An 18,505-nucleotide genomic window follows, 5' to 3' on the forward strand; every position below is an offset into this window, starting at 1 on the left:
TCACTTCCGTAAACACAAGGCAAGTGCGATTTTGAATCTGCACACCGGTGTATTGTTAATGTGGGTTTCCCCTGAATTTATGCATCCCCAGTATGAACGGTAGGCAACCGTGAATATCGACAGTTACTCTATTATTTTACGTTTACGTAGTGAACAATTTTGTTTATTTATTTATTTATTTTTCTTGTCTTCTGTGCAACTCGTGTTGTGGCACGTTAGCCAAAGGTTAATGGTTGGCTGAAGACATGGTTTCGATTTTAGCTGATTAATCTACGGTGTGTGTAATCATGTGCACTTGTATTTACATATAAACCCAGCCCAAAAAGCAAGGAAAATGTGTTTGGTGGATGTATATATTTTGTTACAGTGGTTATTGACAAAAAGTCTTATACCGTTGGAAAGTCTGTTTATTTCCCTTTAAATTTGTAAGGAAAATGAAAAACTCGCCAAATCTTTTCTGCCAATGTCAAGGGTCTTATTCTGCTATTGACTCTTAGTTTGAGCTTCTGGCACCCCATGTGCTGACAATCACGTGCCTTATTGGTGCCTGATTATCAGCACCTGTGAGCATGGACTCTAATGAGATTTCTCCTATCGCAGTTGGATCATAGAGACAGACTGTGGATAAGATGCAGGGAACGTTATGCTGATTGGATAGGGTAACAGCTTTTGGTGGAAACAGTGTGATGATATGGAGTGTCATCTCCCTCACTGTAAAACCAAGGCTTGTCATCACTGGAGGCAATCTTAGTGCAGAAAGATCCCCACAGTCTGGAACTAACCTTTATTCTACATGGTCAAAACGCTCACCCTAACAGAGCGGGGTTTATCAAAGTCCCATTGAATATTTTTGGGATCAGCTTAGGCTTTGTGGGCGTTTGTGCCAGAACGACCAACACAACCACAGTGGCTGACTTGTGACAAATGCTGGTTGACGAATGGGATGGCATCCCACAGCAGTGTGTGACCAAGCTGTTGACCAGCATGAAGAGGAGATGGCAGGCTGTTGTGGCTGTGTATGGTTTTCCACATGCTACTGAGGCTCCTATTTGTTTAATTAATAAATTATTAAATTGGCAAAATGCTTTCTTTCTTCAGACTTTAATCATCATACTCCAGTAAATAACACCAAACAAGAGACAGAAGCAGAATAAGATGTGTGGCATCAGCAGAGAAGATTTTTCATGGGTGCAACCCACATGTTCAACTCTTCTGCTCAACCCAGAAATGCATTTTCCTTACAAATGTGGCACCATTTCAGGTCAAATAAACAAGCTTTCCACAAGCATAACTTTTTTTTGGCAAAAAGCATTGTTACAAAGAAATAATCAACCAAACACTTTCCTTACTTTTTCTACTACGTTTATAAATTGGCATAGCAGCACTGAAAAATCTATAAGATAAAATAAATAAAGCAAAATAACAAGAATAGGAATAACATGCAGTATTATTATGTAGTATTTTTGTGGTGTTTCAATGTTGTAAGTATTCTAATCTGTTTTCATCCAGATGTCTCAGCCTGAATTATGTTGTACAACCTCTGATGCCATAGAAACATCTTGTGTGAGTGAGGATAAAGAAGCTTGTAAAGATGACTCTGCTGACACAAACAGTAAGTGTGTGGGCACAGACGGTGGTGCTCCAGACAGCAGTGTCAGGGACCGCGTGTTAAGGGAGGTAGGATTCACCAGCTCTGCCTTCATCGGTCCAGCATTTCCTCCACAAACAACTGCAGCCGAGTCTGTCATTGAAGACTCGCTGAGTGAGTTTTACAAAGAGCTTGAGAAGATCGATACCCCTGATGGTGCTAATGGTAACCCAGGGAAACAAGATGCAGCTTTTGATCAGCCACTTGTACCTGCTAAATTACCCACCAGCAACAAAACTCAGGATGTTCCTGAGGAGAAAATTGCTAACACGAGGGACTTTGAAGAAACAGATGGCTCCCAAAAAAGCAATGGAAGAAAACAGCCAGCATGGCCTCACTGGTATCAAAATGAGCCATACAATCCCAGGAGGCAGAGGCCAGGCCCGGAGCTGAGCTCTCCCCAGTGGCGTCATCCACAACCACACCCGAGATTTCAGAGCCCACCATTCCCTCACCAACCACCACCATATGCATTCCCAAATCTACAAAACCCACCACCACATGTGAACCCTACCTTTCAACATTCAAGCATGGCAAACCGCTTTCAAGAGGAGCTGCGGTTTCCACCTTTTTATAGATTCCCACCTCCAAATGTTTCCAGGCACCCCTCTCAGGGATTTTATGGATGTCCTCCACATCAGTTTGACAGGGATGTGCATGGCTCCAGCTATGATGGACACTCAGCTAATGAAAATGTCAGGTGGCCTAGAGATAGAAGTGAAGAGCTCTCTCAGTTAAATGAAGATTATGACAGGCTCCAGAGATGTGATTCAGAAAATGAACCTTGGGAGCGACAGCACTACTACCAGCCGCGTGACGACACACATGCATGCCATTCAGCCCTGGTGCTGATCTTGATGCGGGGATTGCCAGGATCTGGGAAATCCACACGTGCCAGGTAAATCTGTGTGTAATCTTAATTTAATTTCTATCCATTTATTCTTATATGAAATTATAGCTTAAAAACAGCAGTTTGACACCGATTGTTTCCCACAGGGAGCTGCTCTCCACTGGCCCCAGTGGGATCATTTTGAGCACAGATGATTACTTTGCACACAAAGATGGCTACCACTATGATCCTAGTCTTCTTGGAGCAGCACATGAGTGGAATCAGAGAAGAGGTATTGACTCATTACATTTTCAGTCATTTAATACGAGTAAAGCAACCACGGTGCCTCTGTACTGTAGTGGTTTACATATTCATCTGACAAAAAGCAAGATCCCCCGGTCTATAGAGTATTTTAAATGAATGAGCCACAACATTAAAACAACTGAAGTGAGTAATATTGTTAATGTGGTGCAATATTCTGCTGGGAAAACTATGAGTCATGGCATTCATGTGGATGTGTCTTTGATATGCACCACCCATTTTAACACTGGCAAAGATTGGCACACTGACAAATTACACCAACAGCTCAGCAACTCAAAAAAGAGCCTAAGGCATTTACATGGTCTCCTAAACCTCTTTGATGAGCCCAAAGCAGTTGGTAACCAAAAGGACTCACTGTTAACTTTAATGGTGCCTGATATCACAGGAGACCCCTGGAAGTCCCTAATTGGTTAGTGTTGTTTTTTGTGTGGGTTGGCCTACACAATTTTCAGGCAGGTGGTTTTAATGTTGTGCTAATGTGTGAGTGTGTTTATTTGAAGAGATGTTTCAGTGGCCTAGCTATCCAGCATTTAAAACAGAAATGTTAAGTAGGTGACTTTTTCACTGATAATGTGTGAGCAACATGGGGGCGAGAAGTGATTTTTGAAGAAGAAAACAAAAAAATCAAATTAAATGGAACATAAAACAAATTAAACATTTTGGTTTAAAAACAGTTTTAATTTTCTTGCCAGAACTTGTCAGAATCTTTTCTTAATCTTCTCAGCTAGAGGTGCTCTTCATGACGGCCGGTCTCCCATTATTATTGATAATACAAACATTCAAGCCTGGGAAATGAAGCCATATGTCAAAATGGTAAGTGGCCATACTAAATATTTATTATTATTGTTGTTGTTGTTGTTATTATTAGTTAATATTTCATACCACTTTCACTAATCCTTCGAATTTTCCAACTCCTGCAATAGGCTTTGGAGAGCGGATACAAAGTTGACTTTTGTGAACCGGACACCAGGTGGAAATATGATCCTTACGAGCTGGAGAAGTATGATTTCTGACTCATGATATTAAAATGCTGTTAGACATAGTTTAGACTTCACATTCTAAGATTCACCTCTTTTTTTTTTTTTTCTTTTACCTCCAGGAGGAACAAACACGGTGTTCCTCAGGAGAAGATCGCGCAGATGATGGACCGTTTTTCTTTTCCCATATCCATAGACATTGTCATGAATTCAGAAGAACCGTTTCATGTGAACCAGAGACGTCGACCAGAGCAGCCACAAATGATGAGGAAAAAGCCAAATTTACATAATTTCTAAGACAATTTAACAGCTTTGTAATTTACCTTGTATGACCATTTTTAGTGTAAATATTGCGATTTTTATAATTTGTACCTGTTTTTAATATATTACTTTGTATACTGTAATTTTTTTTGTAAGAAAAGAGAAAAAATATTTTTCTGAGGAAATTAAAATCTGCAATTTAGTATGTAATAACAGATTTTTACAGTATGCGTATTCTTCACATTACAGAACAACAGTGAAAACCAGGAGTTTGCCCTGTTTTAAATTTATTTTTTTACTCATTTACAAGTTGCTACAATTTTTGGGGAGCTTGATCAGTGATTTATCATCTTGGTTGTTGTGATTTCTTTGTTTTTTGTTTCTTCCTGCGACATACACCAATAGGCAAATTTTCAGTGCCAAAATCGCCAAATATAAACATTGATATGATTTTTCTTTTTTAGTTTGTTACACTGGTGTTAGTGTTGTTCTTGCATAATTAAAACATTGTTGGTCCAGGATCAGTGTTGCAACTGACCAGTCCTGTTGTCTGGGTATTTAGTTAACATTAGCCAAGAAGTTAGCTAATGCTATTAAAAACTGTCACAAGTAAACCAATATGAGTAGCTAAATTTGGCTAACAGCAAAAATAGCTTGATAATATATTGTTATATAGCATACATTAATAAAGGAAACACTTGAAGTGCTTTCTATTTGTTCCAGAAGAGAGTTTTTTATAAGCAAATGTGGATGCAGGAAAAACACCGACATGGGAATATCACACACATGGTGTGTCTGTGTGTATAAAGAAATTTGGTTGATTTAAGTATACCCTCTGATTTTATTAGTTTGCAGAACCACCTTTAGCAGCAATAACTTGATGAAATGATGAAACAAATCTGCTAGAAAGAGTAAAGTGCTTGGTATTGTTGTTCTGTTAAATGACAGAATTTCAGCCAAGCTTTAACCGTGAGACAGATGACCTCACAGCTGACTCTAGAATACTTTGGTATACAGAGGAGTTTTTTGTAAACTCAATGACTGCAAGATGCCGAGGTCCTGTGGCTTCCAAATGAGCCAACTCATCCCTCTGCCACCGTGCTTGACAGCTGGTGTGAGGTGTTTGCTGATATGCTGTGTTGGATTTTCATCAGTGGTGGCTCTATAATATCTGCATTTTTGTCTTACTTTATGTCTCCAAACGTCATTGCCCCAGAAGTCCTGTGGTTTTTCAGATGCAACTTTGCAAATCTAAGCTGTGTTGCCATATTTTTAGAGAGATTAATGTTTTTTCAAATAAGCCATATGTGTTCAGTCTTTTTATATTATACTACCATGAACTTTAATATTTAACCTGCTAACTGGGGCCCGAAGAGGCTGAGATTGAGCTTTTTTGGAGACTGCAGACTGCCAAACTGCTTTTATTGAGGTGGTCACACTTACTGATGGTCAGTTAATCAAGTGCATTCAAGCAGCAGCACCTGGCTGCTAAATGCCCTCTTATTTCCTATTGAAGCAGTAAATATGTACTTAGTTTTTCACAGGACTACACACAGTCCTGTGAAAAACTTACTGTATCGTTTAGTTGTGAAAAAAGAAATGTAACTTCCATGTGATGCATTTTTACTGTTTTAATGTCTTCGTGAAAACTCTATTTAATGCTTTTTTAGGGTAAATATTTTATGGCAGCTAGTAGTACAGTTTCCTAGCAGAAGAGCTTAAGGCTTAACAAAACAGACTGATTCTGATGTCTTTGAGTTAAAGTGTTGGTGCATAATGTTTGAAACCAATTGAAATTTGCTAATTTGAACAGGGTGGCTCCTATTTTTCTTCTGTTTATAGTGGTTATTAGGAAATCCTTTCCTAAGCTGTGCTGAGTCCAAGTGATCTAAAAAAGTGTGCCTGAAGCTAAAATGAGTGTCCAAAAAGTCAGAGTTAAACAAATCAACCTGATAAAAATCTAGTGTTTCTTGTATAAAACAGATTCTTTGTGTTTCTTTTTTTGGGTGCATGAAAGGATGAAAAAGAACCTCATCCTGGCTCCTGGTAAACTTTTAAAAACATGTTGTTTTTTTTAAACAAAGGCCTGTAAATTGTAATCAGCATAAACAAAAACTAACCCTGTCAGTGTGCAAATGGACAATATTGTTTCTGTCTGCTGGCAGACTTAAAATTGGTGATCCTGTATTTTGTGTGCTCATTTGTGAAAGCAAAGCAGTAATAGGTATGCCTCCAGTTAAAAACTGTTGCGTCTTTGTAAACACAATATGCCTCACGGACAGTTTGCCAAAGCAGAATAACCCATCTACAGCTGCTGTAGCCAATTACTGTAGGGAAACATTGAGTAGAGACCCTATTACTGTAGAAACTCTGATATAGCGCTAAACACCAAGAGTGGAGAGGTCTTTGTCTGATAGCATTCAGTGTTCATTATTGTGTGTCTCACAGGAAATCACATTTCACCCCTCTGTTCCTGCTGGTGCTCATTAATGCGGCACAGAGGTGATGTTTTGTTGACTCTTTTCCCCCAATCATTGTTGTGTGGGGAACCAGAATTTTTTTTCTAAACCACAGACTATATAGTTAAATGTGTGTCTGCGGTGTTATAATGATTGAAAATTTTATGTTTTTAAGAAAATTATGTCCTGTTTTTGGAACTGGGACTAACATGGGACAAGTTGGTATTCGTCTTTGGGTTCTTCATGTGACAGATCTGGGTTAACTTTCCTGTTTCTCTGCTTCACATTTTGCTGCACTGTTGTATGCTTAAGAACAGTATACTGATAATTGGATGCACATAAACTGAGATTTAACCCAAATGCAGTATGTGTTGGTTTGAGTTAGAGAAAAGGATCAGTGAAGGGTGAAGAAAATACCAGCGAATGAGAGTGGGCAAAGGATTATCGTCCAGAATGAAATGCCACTGTGAGGTCACACTTTTTACCAAATATTAACTTCATAATAGGAATCCACGTGATTGGTTTCACTGGTCGTAGTTTTATTTCTCCTGAAGGCAGTGTTTCCGACTGATGCTCTTCCATTCTTAAAAATATGTGTTTAGGCTTAGTTATTTGTTTTTTAGACTGCAGTATTCAGCATACTGCTGTCTGCAGCTTCCTATCTTTTCTGTAGAGGGTTTTTAACTCTACACCAACTTTTTGCATTTTATAAATTTTGGTGTTACAAATTTTCCACACAAAAAAAATAATAATGCAGGTTGATGTGTTATGTAAGATATGCAATAATCTCTCTGTTTCAGTGTTTGTGGAAGTTTTAAGACTGAATCTAAGTCTTGCACAAGCTTGATTTTTGATTTTTGTAAATGATTGCCTTATTTGTTTAAAGGGTTATTCTACACGGAACTACAAAAAAATGTCAGTGCTAAACTGTGAAAGTAAATGGTAGGAGGGAAACCCATAAATTAGATTAACTGGTAAATAAAAGCTTATTGAATCTTAAAATGCAGAGCTGGCCTCAAGTATGTTCAGTATTTAAAAAGGCTAAGCCGTCCTGTGAGTCTCCCTAAGATATAATCTGACCTTGAGTCAAGAGAATCAATGAGGAGGCCCTTTAAAGGGGATTTCAAATGAATTTGCTTTCTGTCTTTTGATGTCAGTGCAGCCCTGTCTGCAGTGAAGAGTTAGCAGTTTTTGACCATTTAGCCTATTAGATTTTCTTGCAAAATGGGTGCCCGGGGCAGAAGAACAAGATGAAAAGGCTTTAATGAGTAACTCAAGTCAATAACAAAGAAGAGAAACCGTTTTAAATTTAATCTAGACTTCACTTTTTAAAGAGAAATTACACCCTCCAAAAACATTTTCTATAAAATTAAAGGCCCTTTGGTTCCACCCTTGTTAGAATAATAATGCAAACAAGCTTGAATTAGTTATTAAAAGTCTCATCAGACCAGGCAACAGTAGACAAACGTATGTTGTCACAATTTGGCTCAAAATGAAGGCCTCACATAGATGATGTTCTTTATTTTAATTAAAGTAATAAAACCAAAAATAGTATGCTTGATTGTCAGCTAATTACTATGTACGCAACGTCTCGGTGAATTGTAAATGAATGAGTGACTGTATGCATGCAAAAATAAAAAGGAAAACCTGAGATGCTCTGTCTGTCAGTATGCCAGCATGGGGGAGAGGAGCAGAGAAGAGCCCCTGAGAGGTTTCGACAGCCCTGCTTTATAGTGCAACCCTAACTAGGTCAGCTTCACCCAACTGTTACCTAGAAGAGAGGCAAAGACACAGCCAAGAAGGAAAAAAGCTGGTCTTGTGGCCATCACTGTAATAGAATAAGATCTTTGAACTTTTAAATCACAAACATCTGTGCTGAGCAGCACAGCTGTCGACTCCCTTATCTTTAATGTAAAAGCTTTGACCTTTGTAATCCTGGAGCTGTTTAACAAGTAGGACCTCGATGAAGCTCGGGTCTGAATGCTGATATGGAGAGGGTTATAGGAAACAGTCTATTTCCAAAGAAAAACAAGATTATTCTGATGCCATAAAATCTTTTTTTGAAGGAGGATTGTTTCAGCAGCTGTCTAAAGAGGACCACATTTACGCAGAGATTGCAGAGGCAGGGAACTACATGGCGTTTTTATGATTTCTATTGACATTTCTATTTCATGTTCCATTATAATGGGGTGGAAAAAAGCACTGAAGACTTTGCAGTGCATTGTTCGTTCTGTAGGGGCAGACTTTCAGTCACTGACCTTCTTCAGGCACACTTAGAAATGATCGTTCTATAAATAGCAGGGATAAGAAGTTATTATTACTGTATTGGTGGCTGGATTTAGCAACTCCAACAAACCCTTATCCAATGGAGTTACAGACCACTGCTGATATTTCTCATGCAACAGCACTGGCCAGCAGTATTTAAAAACTACCTTAGAATGTACAGAAGATCAACTGTAACACAATTTGCCACTCAATTACAGGAAGTCAGGAAACAGGAAAACAGGAAAACTCATAATTTGAGCAGGAGTTACCACACCCACACTTCCTCCTGGCACCACAAAGTCACAGTCTTTAGTTAACAACAACCAGTTAATAAATACAGCAGCAAGTGTTTTGGTGATACAGTCTGTAGGGAGCAGGCTTGGACTAAAAGGTGCTGGCTTAAATCAATGAAAGGCAAATACTATGAGATAATGTCTGTCCCTGGGAAATATTTTCTGCTGCAGAAAAACAGAAATCTGCATGCTGAGGACTCATAAGTGTCCTTGATATATAACCATTATGAAGGATGCCGCCTGTCTCCTAACTGAATTCATGATCAAACAGATTTAACAGAGTGTTTGAAGAGACTAAAAGTAATTACTGTTGTTTAACAGCTGCTAAACCTCTGCTGAGGGGACATCTGCGTTTCTACTTATTTTCATTATCCACCAGTTTAAATGTGTTTGTACTGTGTACTTCTCGGGTGCGGAGGTGCGCATCATTTTAATGTGAGAAAGCCTGCAGCAGAATGGAGCAAAAGTGTGCTTTGAATGATGATGATGTAGGCAGCTGTGATGAGTGCTCTGTGCTCCCTAAATGGCAGTGATGAACCATAAATAAGTTTCTGCTCTTAAGCATCTCAGGAACAAAAATGGCAGATGAATTCACAGCTGACATGGGAAGCAGAGGACAAGGAAAAGTGGATGGGACAGGCTAATGTGCACTAATTATTACCAGAGTAGAAAACACATTAAGTGGCTTAATTGTGTGGAACTAAAAGCTGTTTAATTTTTTTTATTTAGTTTTTAATATATGCAGTTCTTGCGTTATTATAACCTTAGTACCATATCATTGCAAGTGGAAGATCAGGATGAACAGGATCCTGTAGCTCATCCTTTGTACTTGGTGCTAATGAGAGTAAGTGCTATTTACAAAGCAATAAAAAAAGGGGCCATCTTATCTCATTGAGGAGCCTGTAATAGTAATTAATTAGCAATTAATACCAACATGTAGGTGAAACTGTAAAAAACATCTTATGGATTACTGTCAGTTTCTACTTTAATTGAATACATTTGGTTTTTTGTCAGTTTTTCTTGCAGCCTTGGGATGAAGTCAGGGACTTTATAAAAGTTAAAAGCCATTAAGGGAAATGGGAAACGGGTGAAGCATAAAATGAAGGACCTCATGTTCTACCTGTCACGTTGTTTATTGTGGTTGTCACGTGAGGCTCATAGCCAATGACAGCCATGCTCTGCAACCGCACAGGGTGTCATCTTTTTACACGCTGAAAACCCATCAGTTGCGTCAAGTTATATACAAGAAGAGCGGATGCTACATGGCGTGATTTTCAAAATAAAAGCGCAAGGGTGTGTCTTTTGTTATAGAAATCAGTAGTGGGCTGAATAGTAAAAATACATGAACATCCAATGACTGGACAAGGAGTAGGATCTTTTAGATACATATCATGAAAGTGGATTACCCATTTTACACAAGTACAATTTTGATGGTTTTAGTTCTGCCTAAAAGTATTTCCAGAAGTTGGTATTAGTCTATCAAAGTCAAATGAAGGAGCATTGCATCGTCTATAATACAGAGGTATAAAATCAAGCTTAATTTCCATCAAACAGCTGGGAGATGGGAATGTTTGAGCAGATGAATTATTGTTCCCATAATTAATTATTCAAGAGTTGGTGTAGCCATGTGGCATTGTTTCTGTTGTATAGATACTGGCTAATTGGTTTGGGCATCTGACACGAGGGTGTCACGAGAGTGGGTGTACTGGACAAAGGATGCTGAACATGAAGCTGCCAGGCAGAAGGACAAGAGGAAGACGTCAGGGCAGATTCGTGTATAGTGAAGGAGGACCAGCAGAGCGTTTGTGCGACAGACGAAAATACTAGTGATAGGGTGAGATGGAAGCAGGTGATCTGTTGTGGCGACCCCTAGAGGGACAAGCTGAAAGAAGAAGATACAGTGATCACTTTTGCAGCTTTATTATTCATCACCAAAGTTGTTTTTTTTTACTGAGGCACGACTACTGTCACAAACCCTCAGATTTTATGTGGTTTGTATCATTATATTTTTCTAGATGCAATTTTAGCTCCATCAACTTCAATAGCCTTTAAACTGGAACTGCTTACCAAAACCATGCTAGTTAAACTGCAACATTATGAGTTTAACTATCTTTCAGTAGTCCAGGTATCTTTTTTTTTTAATCCCTTTACCTAATTTCTAACTGTTTTACAGAATTGAATGTGTAGGTTTTGCTAGTTTTACTGGATTATTGTTGGTCCTAATTGTATTTTAAATAATTTCTACTCCATATATTGATTTTAATTCGTTTTAGTTGTGTATTGTTGGGGGGGAGGGTTTAACATCAACTTGCTGAATTTACATTTCTTTTATGAGATTAACATATGGGATTTCTCATTTTCACCAAATCATTGTTACTTTTTCTTTGATTTTCGGTCATTGCAGTTTCTCAGTTTGCTGCCCTATTTTGGGTTGCTTTAATTTTGAAACACGTGACCGGAAGTTTTGCCCTATCTTCTCATTGGCTTGACAGGTGTGGAGCTCCCAGTCCTGGATTTGATGCCGTCCTTCGGCCAGTAGACTTCTGGCGGTCACACGCCGCACGTTTTTTTCTTGCTTTTTTTAATCCGCCAGCACAATGTGGTTGTTGATGAGCTCGGGACCACCTTAAAGAGCACCTTCCTCTGATCCACATTACAGGTGGATCATATAGATCTATCGCATGTGCGGAGAGGGAAGTTTACCTCCACCGACCCGAGGCTAGAGGCGGATAATACCACGGCAGTTTATACGGTAAGTGATTTTGGCAGGGAGGCTGTGCAGTTATTGACACGGATTACGAGAAAGCTGTTTATGAATTGCAAATAAGTTGGTTACATTTTTGTTATTAATGCAATTCAGTATTTAAACTTTAGGCTGGTATACATCAGTTGCACATATATCAAAAGAAACTTTGATTTGGACTAAAAGTTGTAGCTCCCCGATACAGAACAAGCCCGGTACCCCACCCATTATTAAATATAATATAATCTAGTAATATAATTAAATACGGGGCTCATTTAAAAGCTTGGGGGATTAATTGAATTGCAGGTTACTGTCCAGAGATTTCATCTATCTGCCTTTGAATATATTAACTTGTTATTTACTGCTCATTTTACTAATGAGGGGGTCTGGTAGAATAAACCTCAAGATCTCTGCCCACATGTTCACGCTGGCATGCTTCACGGTTAAACCTGCTCTCCTTGGGCTCCCTGTGCTCAGCCGTCGCAGCCCTGTCTGTTCATACAGTCCTAACACCACTACATCACATAAAAGCACAGTGGAGGTCTGAGCTTGTTAACACGGCCTAGGAACGCATATTTAAAGTCACATATTCGCAGAATAGTGTACTCAGTGGCAAATGTTGTACGCAGTGGATCATGTATGATGAAAATATCTAAGTTAATATCTAAGTTATTGATTACTTACAGAATCTGTGTACAGAAAATGACTAAAATAATGGCTGATTTTTACCTTTATCCCCTGAATGCCCTGTACATATGACAGATCTGTGCACCAGACGTTGTCATCTGATTTAATTTTAGTTCCCATTGTCATTCAGAGGTAGAGCTCTGAGCCTGCCCAGCTGCTGGTTACATAATGTCAGCTGAGGACTGCCACAGTTTAGTGAGCAGAGGGGGAAACTCTAGCGGAATTGAGCACAGACAACACAGAATGAGGCCAGATTACGGCGTTACATAAGGGATGTTTTACTTCCACTTGGCTGAGATGATGCAGATGATGGTGGTCCAGAAATAGGTCTGAGCAAAGGATGCTGCGTACACTATATTTACAAACGGTGGAGTGAAGATAAGCTTGTTAATGCTCTGATTGTCAGGTCATAAAGAGAGATATTTGTATTTCATGTAGTGCAAGTCGGGCTTTGTTACTAATATCCTGTGGTAAATGTTTCCAGTAATTTTCATTGTGTGCACACTGAATGGGCAATAGTCTGTATTACATTCAAGGACATACTTAATGCCTTTTGAAAGAAATGGAGCCCAAATGTCTGGTGGCTTTCCTCCCTTCTAACCTTAACAAATCATCCTATGGCACTGCATGGTTCACTAGGTTTCAATGTTCTGAACTACATCTATTAATGTTGATTTCTTTGCTGACAGTCTGTACATCCTTCTGTTTACTGTCCAACCTGAAGTGATAGAAGATTAAGTGGGTTGAAATTTTGTATTGTACAATGCAGTTACAGATAAACCTCAAAAGTAAACCCATATTTGCTGTGCACATTGATTTTACGACATATGTTAGCAGCGAATTTCTGCTGGGATACATAGCACCACCAGCTCTCATCTATCGCAGCCGACTGAAAACAACTCTTATCTCCCATCTCCGTGTCACACAGAGCGGAAAGTCTTTGTCACATTGCTCAGTACAGGGGGAAAATGAGAAGAGTCTTATGGCACACACAGTCAGTGATTTCAAAGCAGATAATTTGCAAGCAAAAAAGGCAGTATTCAGCACTGATTTAACGATCACTTGTTGGTTAATAGTAGTGTGGGTACAAAAGATGTTGAATGCAGATAAAAACAGAGACATCTTCTTTTCTGCTGGCCTTGTCAGGAATCAGCCATTTATTTGTTTTTGCCTTTGAAAGTGTATTTCCACTGTTGATCCGAGACTTAATGAATCCATTTAGGAATTTAAATGGGTATTTGTGGAGAATAGTAGAGTTAGTGTTCCACGTTGAGGTCAGCTGTATGTTAACAGTATAAGTATGCAACAAATCATGGGCTAAATTTATCCAGGATAAGATTTTTAAGGACAAGGGGGTTTGAAAGCTTATAATTATTACAGTTTAATTCATTTATTCAGCATTACAAACATGCAGTTTGTACATATGTACTTCTATAATCTCCTTGAAGTAAACATGTGATCGAAACTGTTTTGTGTGGGTTTGCTTTGCATGAAATTAATTAAACCATGACACAATAATCAGAAAGATCAAATAAGAACTCTGAATAGCCAGATATTCTTGTCCATTTCTTTTTGTGGCATATTTTTCTCCCCTTCTGTACCTTAATGGAGTGCACAATCCTTCACAGCTATTACAGCACTATGTAACACAGTGGATCATGAATGTTAAAGATGATGAAAACAAAAGGTGAAACAAAAAGATCCAAAAGAGTTGAATTCATGCCAGAGTCATTGTTTTGGATTTCATTAGTTTTTTTATGGGTGTGCCTAATAAAGTGGCCAGTGGGGTTAGTGCTTGAGGGAGCCACAGCGGCAGCACTGCAGGAGCTGTGGGCTGCATCCTAATAAACTGGGATGACTGCAGTGGGAGCTGTGAATAACACAAACGTCACAATTATACAATCCCTGAAATTTTCTGTCGAGTTTGAAACTACAGCGTGTCCCTGAAGTTCACATAATGTCGGCATTACATACAAATATGCTTTTTCTAAACTATAGAAATGTGGGCAACAATGTCCTGTTGTTGAAAAGGTGGTTGCTGTGAGCTGTAGATTTGGGGTTTGCCGTACTGTGTTTATATATAAAAACTCAAAGTGGCAGAGCCAAACATTAGATGGCCTAATTGTCCAAGATACTACAACGTAGTAAAAGAATAAGATAGATTGATGCACAATTGTGGATACATTCCTTTTCATGCACAATATTGTACTCAGGGCTTCATCATAAGTGATAATTTTAAAAGTAGTCTCTTTTAATCAATTAACTTTTATGAGTAAAGTGTAGTAAAACCAACAAACAAAAATAAATACAATCAGTATTTGGCCTGGCTAAGCTATAACATATTGATATTCAGTACTGCTGTGCCATCAGTGCTTTATTTCCATGGAAATTTAGTCTTTCTCAGGATTAATGAAGGTCACATTAGGTAAATGTACATCTTCCAACAAAAGCTAAAGTTCAGACCTTCCACTGCATGTGACAGTGAAAGAAATGCTGCGATATATAAACCCCAATAGCAGCATAATGCTTACTTACAGAGTGTGAAGGAATCGATGAAAATCGCTCACTCAAACATGATTCATGTTTGTTTTGCGTCCTGTTACTGACACAAAAGTGATTTATGTGTTGACCTTTTGCTTCCCCGTTACTGTAAAACCAATTTCTCACAGCTGCTGTGGACATGGACCTGCTAAGAGCTTGGTGAGATGAGGTGTGCCTATTTGCTGTGACTTGGTTAGTTAATTTATATCCTGTAGTCTGTGTTTTTCTGCAGTTACATACTCAAAGTGACAAATTATACCTGACTTGTATTCATAGAGCAGAACCTCACTGTGCACTGCTGGATGGATGTGAGAGAGTGCACTGATGCAGCTGGTACTTGAAGTACAAAGTAGAGGGTCTGATATTAAATTACCACCTGACAGATGTTTGAGTGTGTCCGCTGATTATGGTTTTGAGCTGACCTTGTGGGACTTTAACAAGCATGCAGAGAGGGTCTCCACTGTGCTATTTCTATTTAACAAGTCCATACTATCACAATATTTTTTTTTTCATGGTGAAATTAACAGTTTAATGGAAATAACCAAAAAGACTCTCTTCTCCTCGCAGTCATGATGATCTGAGGCCACTGCATGAGGCCGCCTGGGCGAACATGATGGAGGAGGCTGCCAGCCAGCTTGAAAGAGATCATGTACACAATGTCTACGACAAGATTGCTCCATATTTCAACGACAGCCGCTATAAAGCCTGGCCGAAGGTACGGCAGTTCCTCCTGGAACTGCAGCCTGGGAGCATCGTTGCTGACATTGGTGGGTCTCCAGCAGTAATGTGATCCTGAAAGTCTAATTACAGCTGGCTTAGATTTCTTGTGTTATGTTGTAGCTGACTGTCTTGTCTTTCTAGGTTGTGGTAATGGTAAGTATCTCCACATCAACAAGGACGTGTTCAAGCTGGGGTGTGACGTTTGTCGCCCCCTGGTGGATTTTGCCTGGAGCCAAGGACATGAGGTCCAGATGTGTGATGGGCTGCATTTGCCTTACAGAGACAGCTGCTTTGATGCTGTGCTTTCTATTGCAGGTAATGGTCAGAACTATAATCAGTTATTAAAGATGAGATAAGAGGGTTTTTTTTTTTAAAATTTCACTCAGTAACAAATCACTCCCTTCATATGCATGAGCTAAAACGTCGCAGCCGTCATCTGCCTCAAATTAACTCATATAATGATAAACATCATATTACCACAAACTTGCGTTGCCAAGCCAACAGTGTGAAAAATAATTATTGTGTCCTGCCAAAAAAAAAAGAGTGTAATTAGGTCCAAACCGAACAGCTGCACTATTATCTTCCATTATACACACAGTGTACATGATACCTCATAAATCCATGCTTATAGCTGACAAAATCATGTTTTTGTCACAGTCATTCATCATCTGTCCACCAAAGAGCGTCGTATTCGAGCAATAAAGGAGATGGCTCGCACTCTGCGAGTGGGCGGACGCATTATGATCTATGTGTGGGCCATGGAGCAGAAACGTCGTAAATTTGAGAAACAGGACATCTTTGTTCCTTGGAACCCCAATCCTCAATTCCTTCCCGGCCTCAACAAACCGAGGAGGAGAACCACAGCACAGAGCGTGAGCGAAGCCATAGACAACACTGAAAAGCACAGGAAGGTTAGAAGCACATCCTCTGTGGCAGACGAAGAAGATCTTGGTCGCACTACGCCACAGCAGAGGACACACAAATTGTGGTTCTTCTCCAGGTCTCTTGATTCTGTATTCGACTTCGGAAGCTTGGGGATCTCCCGTTCGTCCTCCAGAGACATGAGCACTTTATCTTCACCCACAGGTGAAAATGAGGGGAACAAGTTCAACCTGAGCGGGAGAGGACGAGGGCTTATCAAGCAAGTCTCAAGTTTCTTTTCTCCTCCATCTGTGATTGGATCAGAAGAGGATGTCTTCGTCACAGAGCAGCACAAGGGACCAAATAATTCTGGAGGCAATGGCACCACTAACAACAGCAGCCCAGTGTCTTTAGTCCAGGAGTGTGGCTCTCTGGCTCTACCAGATCTAGTCTCCTTGCAGGGGGAGGACCTAAAGCAGTCAGGAGATGAAAGAGATGGAGGGCTGCTGGGAGAAGAGCTGCAGGAAAGCACACAGAGTCCTCAGGGGAGTGAAGGGCAGGTAGAAGGCTCCTGCCTGAGGTACTACCACGTCTTCAGGGAGGGAGAGCTGGCAGAGCTGATAGCGAATCATGTCGAAGAGCTTCATGTGAAGCACACCTACTTTGATCATGCCAATTGGTGTGTGGTGGCAGAGAAAGTTCAGGTATGGAAAATATGACCGGAACTTGTCATATTTGAGTTCACTTTGCATCGCCTCTGCCTCAAGTTTTAGCACTGAATTCCACATGTGAGAATAATGACATTCTTTTCATTTAAATGTGCAAATGTAGCCATTGTTAAAGGTCTAGGTAACACTAACATTCTCCAGTGCTGTAATTCTCTCGTGAACTATTTAAAAATGAGATTTTTATCCATGTATTTATTTATTTATTTTATCCTGGAACCAGCTATATGTCAGACCTTTTGGAAAGCAGCAAATAGATATTTTATGGAAGTGTTCAACAGTGGCCGTTACTGTATGTTGTACCAGATTTTTTTTAACTATTTATTCTTTTTCAATAAATCTACAGTGTGTCTTTTAGAGTCAGTGTTTTGTTATTTAACCCTAGTGGGCTGCATCACAGCTATTGATTTGTATTTTAAAAGAACATTTCTTCTCTTTGTGCTTTAAATATGAGCAAAAGAGAAATGTACAAAGCTACAGTATACTCTTCCCTCTGCTGTTATCTTTTAATATATTGATTTCAGTGGAGAATTCTTTCTTTCTTTGTGTCTGCCCCTTTCAAAATCGCATGCTGCTTATCTCTCATTAAAAGGAGCCAAATTTGCAGCTAGTATCAGCTGCGGACTTCTTGGTAACGCTTCCTGTGAAACTGCTCGTGCGTACTTTTTCATTGCACTCTCATACAAGTTTGAAATTGTGCAGAATCTCTTCCAAAACATTAGTGCCATTTTCTTGTTGTTTTACTCTACAAGTGTTCCAGACAACATGTCGCCAGTGGGCGTGTCTGTGTGCGCGCCCTCGATGTTGATATTTGCAATAGTGGCATTGTGTCTTGTAACAATTTGGTATGTCTCAGCAAATCAGAAAATTGCCTCTTGTACTGTGAATAAACATTGCACTCTATCATCAACTATATCGCTGCTTGATGTCAGTGAATGACATAATAGGTGAGACTTGAAAAACTCTGGTTCGTTTCTACCCATTGTGGTGCATTTCTTTATCTGTATAGTCTTTGTGGACCAACTAGGTTTGTCTTAAAAGTAGCAAATGTCTTATGTGAGCTGATGTAAATACTTTGTTTGTTTTTTTATTAAATTTGTTTTTGTTCACGGGTGTTGTGTTGCTTTTACTCCCATTAACAACAAAGATTTGTTCATGTACAGTTTATTTCCAGA

At 39.3% G+C, this 18,505-nt stretch overlaps 2 protein-coding genes across 3 annotated transcripts; both read left to right on the forward strand.

Annotated features, from left to right (window-relative positions):
- The first annotated feature begins 3 nt into the window (after positions 1–3).
- n4bp2l2 (NEDD4 binding protein 2-like 2) lies at positions 4–5,554 on the forward strand. 2 transcript variants are annotated; one of them, XR_010095493.1, is made up of 6 exons: positions 4–99; positions 1,510–2,546; positions 2,645–2,769; positions 3,527–3,611; positions 3,722–3,798; positions 3,898–3,930. XR_010095493.1 is itself a non-coding variant. In XM_063492978.1 (6 exons), the coding sequence occupies exons 2-6, from the start codon at positions 1,510–1,512 to the stop codon at positions 4,070–4,072; spliced, it is 1,503 nt and encodes a 500-aa protein (XP_063349048.1). In that variant the 5' UTR covers positions 4–99; the 3' UTR covers positions 4,073–5,554. The 2 variants fall into 2 exon arrangements, 1 of the variants encoding a protein (XP_063349048.1); XM_063492978.1 differs by having other exon boundaries at positions 3,523–3,611; positions 3,898–5,554.
- A 5,998-nt stretch (positions 5,555–11,552) lies between these two features.
- On the forward strand, positions 11,553–18,439 carry trmt9b (tRNA methyltransferase 9B). The gene is made up of 4 exons (XM_063492981.1): positions 11,553–11,805; positions 15,592–15,791; positions 15,886–16,059; positions 16,402–18,439. Exons 2-4 carry the CDS (start codon positions 15,635–15,637, stop codon positions 17,322–17,324), a joined length of 1,254 nt encoding a protein of 417 aa, XP_063349051.1. The 5' UTR covers positions 11,553–11,805; positions 15,592–15,634; the 3' UTR covers positions 17,325–18,439.
- Positions 18,440–18,505: the final 66 nt, after the last annotated feature.

This window comes from Pelmatolapia mariae, linkage group LG14 (assembly GCF_036321145.2).
Source record: "Pelmatolapia mariae isolate MD_Pm_ZW linkage group LG14, Pm_UMD_F_2, whole genome shotgun sequence".
Lineage (NCBI taxonomy): Eukaryota > Metazoa > Chordata > Actinopteri > Cichliformes > Cichlidae > Pelmatolapia > Pelmatolapia mariae.